The sequence below is a fragment of the Bombus huntii genome, unplaced genomic scaffold (assembly GCF_024542735.1).
Source record: "Bombus huntii isolate Logan2020A unplaced genomic scaffold, iyBomHunt1.1 ctg00000145.1, whole genome shotgun sequence".
Lineage (NCBI taxonomy): Eukaryota > Metazoa > Arthropoda > Insecta > Hymenoptera > Apidae > Bombus > Bombus huntii.
This window is the reverse complement of record NW_026099390.1, coordinates 73,055-80,614: the sequence shown is the minus strand read 5'-3', so window position 1 is coordinate 80,614 and position 7,560 is coordinate 73,055. Positions and strand designations below refer to the sequence as shown.

The window sequence follows — 7,560 nt, the reverse complement described above, 5'->3', positions numbered from 1 at the left end:
ATTATAAAGTATATATTTCCAAGCACTTAGTTACAAAAGATTTGCGTGAAGAATGCGACTCTCGCGCTATGTGCAGACTGCCGCGTTAGGCGTTAGTTGGTAGACCGTCGCGTTAGGCGTTAGTTGGGAGACCGTCGCGTTAGGCGTTAGTTGGGAGACTGTCGCGTTAGGCGTTAGCTGGTAGACCGTTTGTCGCTCTTTTGTTTAATACGGAAGAAAGTTCGGTGTGGGTGTGCCCCTGTGCCTAAAGAACGCGGATTCGTTGGTCCCACTTTCGTTAGGAAAAGTGAGGGTAACGAACCGCGGTGTCGATTGGTCATGCTGCACTACTGCTCGAAGGGATGAGTAGGGGGTCTTCTACCATCGTGGTGCGTAAATGACTGTGTGTATGAGAAGACCTAGCCTGTTTTATTACAGGGCTATTCGGGTTTTCCTAATGGGTGCATACCCGCTTTCTCCGTGTTTTAAAGGCGACTAATAAACCCAAGGACACCTCTAAAACCGACTGTGTTTCGAGCATATTTTGGCTTGCAATTCTTCAAGACAATCGGATTGAAGACATATGGCGAAACAATGCAGGGAAGTGAAAGTTATGGTGGGTCCTTAGGTTTATTGAGGGTCGAAGTGCCGTTACGCAGGTCGGTTGTTGTCCGGTCGCGCGGGCTGGCGAGCAGATGTTTTAGGCGTCGTAACATCCTCCCCCCGTTGAGAGGGCACCGATCAAATTCTGGCTGTGGAGTCTGGTGTGTCGTTGGTGACCTCCTTCGCTCCGTGTGGGCGTTCGGCCTCGTCTGGATCTGGGTGGATGGGTAAGGGGACCAGTCTTTTGACGCCGCGGTCCAGGATGCTTGTTGCCGTCTGCACGGTAGCGGTCCGGATGATTCCGTCGGCTCCTGGATGGACCTTGATTACGCGGCCCAAAGGCCACTGCATAGAGGGCACGTTGTCCTCCCTGAGGATTACTACGGTGCCTTCATGAATGTTGTGTTTGCCCTTGTCCCATTTGCTGCGGCGGGTTAACTCGTTTAGGTATTCTCGATACCATCGGCTCCAGAAGTGCTGCTTAATCTGGTGAATGCGCTGCCAACTGGATAGCCGTCCTGATGGAACTGTCCTGAAATCACGCTCCCGTAAACTGGTTAGGGTATCACCGATTAGAAAATGACCGGGAGTGAGGACAGGGGGATCTTTCGGATCGGATGAGGTGGGAGTCAGTGGGCGTGAATTGAGAATGGCCTCAATTTCGATCACAAGGGTGTTGAGGTGTTCAAAGGTCAGGAGCTCCGTGCCGACCACGCGGATGAGATGGCGTTTGAACGATTTAACTGCGGCTTCCCATAAGCCGCCAAAATGTGGTGAGTTCGGAGGATTAAAACGCCATTGTATTTGTCGGTCGGCGAGAAAATTCTGTACCCTATCCTGGTGGTCGTCGGACTGCAATAGGGTCCGGAGTTCTTGCAGCTCCCGATTAGCCCCGACGAAATTGGTGCCGTTGTCGGTGAGGATCGTTGCGCAGTATCCTCGCCGCGAGATGAAACGGCGTAGCGCGGCCAAGAAGGCGTCGGTGGTTAGGTCGCTGACTAACTCTATGTGGACCGCCTTTGTCGCCAGACAAACGAATATGGCGGCGTACGTCTTGATTTTACGTCGGTTGCGGTCCCTCCTCTCCTTGATGTAGAATGGGCCGCAGTAGTCGATTCCGACGTTCCTGAACGGCCGCGATTCGGTAATACGCGCCTCTGGCAAATCACCCATCAAGTATTCCACTGGTGGAGGGTTGGCTCTGCAGCAGCGGACGCACCTTCTGAGAGTGCGCCATACCTGGCTACGGCCGTCGATCGGTCAATAGCGCAGTCTCATCGCGTATAGGGTAGCTTGGGTCCCTGTGTGATGATTGTTCCGGTGCTCTTGTTCTATAATTAGCTCTGTCACCGGGGATTTCGGTAGGATGATCGGGTGTTTTTGGCTGAAGGGTATGGCGGAGTTGGTTAGTCGCCCTCCTACCCGGAGTAGCCCATCTTCGTCGAGGAAGGGGTTTAATGGCTGTAGTTTCCCTCCAACGTCCTCGCTTCGATTTTTTTGGAGGATCCGAATTTCAGGCGCGAAATGCTGGGATTGTAAGATTTTTATTAGCCTGTTGTGCGCTGCGGTCAGTTCGTCTGTGGTGAGATGGGCAGTTCGGTGTTGCTTATGTCTCCATCGAAGACACCGGGCGACGATTCTTATTAGTCTTGGCCAAGACGAGTAGCGATGGAGGAGAGTGTTGTCGTTAACACTCGTCCTCAGACAGATCGTCTTCTTTTGCTCCGGGAGGTCGACTACCGGTATCGGGCTCCAAACCGGCCAATAGCTTTCGCTTTGCAGGAGCCACCTTGGCCCGTTTTTCCAAATGGACGGACATAGGAATTCCTTGGGCGTCTGGCCTCGGGAGATGAGATCCGCTGGATTATCGTCGGTAGGCACATGACGCCAGTCGGAGATATTGGTCTTGGTCTGTATCTCAGCGACTCGATTCGCCACAAATGTTTTCAAGGTGTGCGGCGAAGACCTGATCCAATGGAGTACGATGGTGGAGTCAGTCCAGTAGACTATCCGCGATATCTTGGTCGTCAGGGCCTGTTGTATTGACGAAATCAAGGACGTCAAAATAAGTGCCCCACTTAATTCGAGACGTGGTATGGAGAGCGATTTGAGCGGCGCTACCTTCGACCGCGCCGTGAGGAGTCGAGTCCAAATATTGTTCTTTCGGTCAGTCGTCCGCACGTAGACGCACGCCCCATATGCCCTTTCGCTAGCGTCACAGAATCCGTGGAGCTCAATTTTCGTTGCGGATTCTAGGATGGTCTTCCGAGGGAACCTTACCGCATTTAACAACGGCAATTGGGTGTGGTATTTGATCCATGCTGTGTGTACGTCTGACGGAAGGGATTCGTCCCAATCTACCTTCAATGTCCAGACTTGTTGCAAAATCATTTTTGCTCGAACGATTACCGGCGCGAGCAATCCTAGTGGATCATATATTTGTGCGATGACTGAGCTGATTGATCGCTTTGTGATTCGGGAAGTGTCACTGTTCGTCTTGACCGAATATAGTATGGTATCGTCGGCTGAATCCCAAAAGACGCCGAGTGTTTTTAACGTGGATGACTCACCGAGATGTAATTTCTGCTTGGTGTCTTCCTCAGGTAGCCCTCTCAGCAGATCCCGATCGTTTGAGGCCCATTTGCGGATATTTAGACCGGCTAGCTTAAGTAATCTCGTGAGATCATTCCTGATTGATAGGGCTTCGTCCTTCGTATCGGCTCCGGTCAACGCATCGTCGACATAGAAGTCTCGCCGTAGGATCTGCGCTGCTCTCGGAAATCGAGGTCCCTCGTCCTCTGCCAACTGTTTGAGACATCGGATGGCCAGATACGGGGCTGCGGATAGACCGAACGTTACGGTGTTGAGTCGGTAAGTTTCGATCTCTCCGTTGTCGGCACGCCACAGAATCTTTTGGTAGGGACGATCTTCTGGACGTAGGAGGAATTGGCGGTACATCTTCTCGATGTCGCCGGTAAGGACATATTGAAATGACCGGAATCTCAATAGGATGTTCCTCAGGTCTTCTTGTAATTTCGGACCCGTATGAAGGGCGTCGTTTAGAGACACTCCCGTGGTACTTGAAGCTGAGCCGTCGAACACAACCCGTAGCTTGGTGGTGTCGCTCGATTCCTTGGTCACGCCGTGATGTGGTAAATAATATCCGTGGTCGGTGGCGTGATCCGTGTTGATCTTTGTCATGTGACCCAAGTCTAAATATTCTTGAATCACAGCACTATACGCGGTTTCATATTGTTTGTCGCGTTGGAATCGGCGATGAAGAGAGGCGAGCCTGCTCATTGCAGTGGCCTTCGATGACCCTAGTGAGGAAAGCTTTTCGTTGAACGGTAATGCAACGATGTATCTGCCTTCCTTGGTTCGTCGGACATGGTTTCGGAAATGTTCTTCACATAGTCGTTCCGATTCCGAAAGATGAGTAGTGGCCTGTCCCTCGTCGATCTCCCAAAACCGTGCGAGGTCCTCTTGCAGAGCCGTTGTGGTTGCGTGGAACGTATTTATCGCGGTTTGGGACGTGGGACTCCCCCCGATTACCCAGCCGAAGCGTGTTTTTTGTAGACGTAGTTCAGGTTCGCCTGGTTGTGCCAGATTGACCTGCCCGATGCACAGCGACGCGAATGTTGATCCGGTACTAAGTAAAACATCGATCGGGGCTGGGCAATGGAATTGTGGATCGGCTAGATGAATATTTCTGGGTAATCCCAGACTCGAGGGATCGATGGGCTCGCTTGGTACGAGGATCGATATGGCCGGGATAACAAGAAATCTCAATGTCTTCTTGTACTCGCCGTCCGTCGACGTGATGGTGGCCGTGGTGTAACGTTTTGCCGTGGTGCTCAAATTGTCGAGGGCTCCGATCTGGATCGCACATCTCCTTTGCCTTATACCGAGGGAGTTCGCGAGCCTGTCGGTCATGAAGTTCATGCTCGACCCAGTGTCGAGTAAGGCTCGGGCTCGGATTGGTTGTGCCTGTTTGTTCAAAACCTTGATCTGTGCTGTGGCCAACAGATCATGATGCAGAGGGGTGTGGGGAGATGTGTTTGTTAGTCCGATCCCCCTTGCTGTCGTAGTCTCGGACAGTCAGTTTTGCCCCGGTTGGGACTTGGATGAAGAGGTTGGGGTGGTGTTCCGGATCCGGGCTGAGCGTGACTCGTACGAGGAATGCTCTTTCGTACCTCTTGGAACCGAAGATGTATGCTTCCGTGAAGTATCGGATGTTCGCCTCGATTTGTGGGACGACCGCGACTTCGATGATCCCGATGGGGATTGTTCGGTGGAGGCTCGCTTGTGTGATGAACGACTGCCCGACGATCGACCGCTCGGTGCGCGACTGCCCGACGACCGACCGCTCGATGCGCGACTGTCCGACGACCGACTGCTCGGCGACCAACCGCTTGCCGACCGACCGCTCGACGATCGACCGCTCGACGATCGACCGCTCGAAGATCGACCGCTCGACGACCATGAATCTACCTGGGTTTTTTCGCGGTGTAGATACGTATGGTGTCGGTGACCGCAGATACGACACGAACCCGATGTACACTGTGTCGGCGAATGTCCTGTGCCTAGGCAATTTATGCACAACGATGCCTTCTTCACGATTTGAAAACGTTTGGTCGCTGATTTGGCCTTGAATATTTTGCAGTGTCTGATCTCGTGATGTCCGTTGCAGGTCGGACACACCACCGTTCTGCTGGTTGTAGCAAGGGTTCGCCCATGCGGTATGGTTGTTCGCTGACTGCGGTGTTTGTGTGTTGACCCTTTTGATTCCTTCTCTTTAGAGAGGAATTGAGTCCCGTTCGCCCGTGTTTTGAGAAAGTCTATCAGATGCTGATAGGATGGCACCTTTTGGCGGGGCAGTGTGCGTTGCCATTTACGCAGGCTGGACGCGGGCAACTTCGACGCGATCAATTCGATCATCGCTATGTTTGAAGTGACGGGCTCCTTTAGATGTTCGAGCGCCTTTAGATTTACGCTGATGGTTTCCAACAAATCCTCTAGGGCCTCTGGAGTTTCCCTTTTGATTTCCGGATAATTACGCATCAGATTCCAATGGCGCATGCAGATTTGGAGGGGGCAATTGAACTTGTCCTTCAGTGTATCAAGCGCGATGGAATAGTTGGCCTCTGTGAGTTCTAATGACTGGATACTCTGTGCGGCCCGTCCAGTTATAGATGAGCGTAGATGCTGGAACTTTTGGACATTCGTCAAACCTTCGTTAAGGTCCACTATGGATGTGAACGTGTCGTAGAAATAGGTCCAATTCTCGAGGGCACCGTCGAATTGGGGCACGCGGACCTCTGGAACGGTGGTCGGCTCTGGTTTCCGGCACGTCTCACCTCTTGTTGTAGTCGACGGGGTTGTTGCTGATATTTGCTCAAAGAGCTCTCGGAACCGCATGTCAAGCTCCCGATGCTCTTGCGATAACGAATCTACCCGCGCATCTTCCCCCTCATCTACCACACCTAACTCTTCTTGAACCTCGAGTATCCTCCTCCAAAGCTCATCGAACGAGCTGCGGCAAGATGCTAGGAAGATTCTGTTTGCCTTCCCAGACGCTTCGTACTCATCGAGTTCGCGCCTTATGGTTGCAAGTCGACGGGCTAGGACGCCTCGTCTCCGCCGTAACGTGCTGATTGATTCAGCTTGGGCCATGTTTGATTTTGATAATGAACGCCCTTACCTTGATCAAATGGACGTTGATCTGGGATTCTGTTGCTAATCGTTACGATGCGGCGTGGGTTCGTGTAGATGCTGCGCGACGGAGGTGCTTCTCTCCGATGGCGGTTCCCTTGCTCAGTTGACTAAGTGGTTGGAACTTGGATCTCACGCGACACTGTATAGTCACTGGTCAGTGCACTTTTTGGTGGCACGAGATCCGGCTCGAAGGACCATGTAAATTCGACCAATCGCGGGGAGACGTACTCGCGAGGAGAGTCGTCAACGGGGGTCGTAAATCCCCGTTACGATTATAACAATCGACACCACGAATTGATCGACCCCCTGATTTCCTTTGAGATAATGAGGGGTGATTGAGTTGGTATAACACTGGGATTCACAGTATTATAAAGTATATATTTCCAAGCACTTAGTTACAAAAGATTTGCGTGAAGAATGCGACTCTCGCGCTATGTGCAGACTGCCGCGTTAGGCGTTAGTTGGTAGACCGTCGCGTTAGGCGTTAGTTGGGAGACCGTCGCGTTAGGCGTTAGTTGGGAGACTGTCGCGTTAGGCGTTAGCTGGTAGACCATTTGTCGCTCTTTTGTTTAATACGGAAGAAAGTTCGGTGTGGGTGTGCCCCTGTGCATAAAGAACGCGGATTCGTTGGTCCCACTTTCGTTAGGAAAAGTGAGGGTAACGAACCGCGGTGTCGATTGGTCATGCTGCACTACTGCTCGAAGGGATGAGTAGGGAGTCTTCTACCATCGTGGTGCGTAAATGACTGTGTGTATGAGAAAACCTAGCCTGTTTTATTACAGGGCTATTCGGGTTTTCCTAATGGGTGCATACCCGCTTTCTCCGTGTTTTAAAGGCGACTAATAAACCCAAGGACACCTCTAAAACCGACTGTGTTTCGAGCATATTTTGGCTTGCAATTCTTCAAGACAATCGGATTGAAGACATATGGCGAAACAATGCAGGGAAATGAAAGTTATGGTGGGTCCTTAGGTTTATTGAGGGTCGAAGTGCCGTTACGCAGGTCGGTTGTTGTCCGGTCGCGCGGGCTGGCGAGCAGATGCTTTAGGCGTCGTAACATTCCTAAATTCCAATTAATAAGTAAAAACCGGAACGACCAAAATTCCCTGGACCGCGTAATCCGCATGAAAATACAAATTCAGCGTCGAATTCGAAGAGATAGATGAAAGAGGGATTCGATGGTAGAGCAAATCGGACGAACGGTTTGTAACACGAGACATTAATAAAGTTGGTGGAGCCGCGGAAAGCGGATGGAAATGGAAA

General features: G+C 51.7%; 2 protein-coding genes across 2 annotated transcripts; both read right to left on the bottom strand.

Annotated features, from left to right (window-relative positions):
* Window positions 1-720: 720 nt before the first annotated feature.
* Window positions 721-1,755, bottom strand: LOC126877329 (uncharacterized). Its single transcript, XM_050640138.1, has one exon. It carries the CDS (start codon window positions 1,753-1,755, stop codon window positions 721-723), a length of 1,035 nt encoding a protein of 344 aa, XP_050496095.1.
* Window positions 1,756-1,842: 87 nt separating this feature from the next.
* On the bottom strand, window positions 1,843-6,255 carry LOC126877328 (uncharacterized). Its single transcript, XM_050640137.1, has 2 exons — window positions 5,133-6,255; window positions 1,843-4,595 (listed from the first exon to the last, which is right to left on the bottom strand). Exons 1-2 carry the CDS (start codon window positions 6,253-6,255, stop codon window positions 1,843-1,845), a joined length of 3,876 nt encoding a protein of 1,291 aa, XP_050496094.1.
* Between the last annotated feature and the right edge of the window lie 1,305 nt (window positions 6,256-7,560).

Excerpts from the sequence above, each read along its gene's own strand:
- LOC126877328 (XM_050640137.1), bottom strand. The coding sequence starts at position 6,255 with ATGGCCCAAGCTGAATCAATCAGCACGTTACGGCGGAGACGAGGCGTC. Across the intron at positions 4,596-5,132 it reads GCCGACACAGTGTACATCGG|CACAGATCAAGGTTTTGAAC; the intron begins GTTCGTGTCGTA and ends TGTTGGCCACAG.
- LOC126877329 (XM_050640138.1), bottom strand. The coding sequence starts at position 1,755 with ATGGGTGATTTGCCAGAGGCGCGTATTACCGAATCGCGGCCGTTCAGG.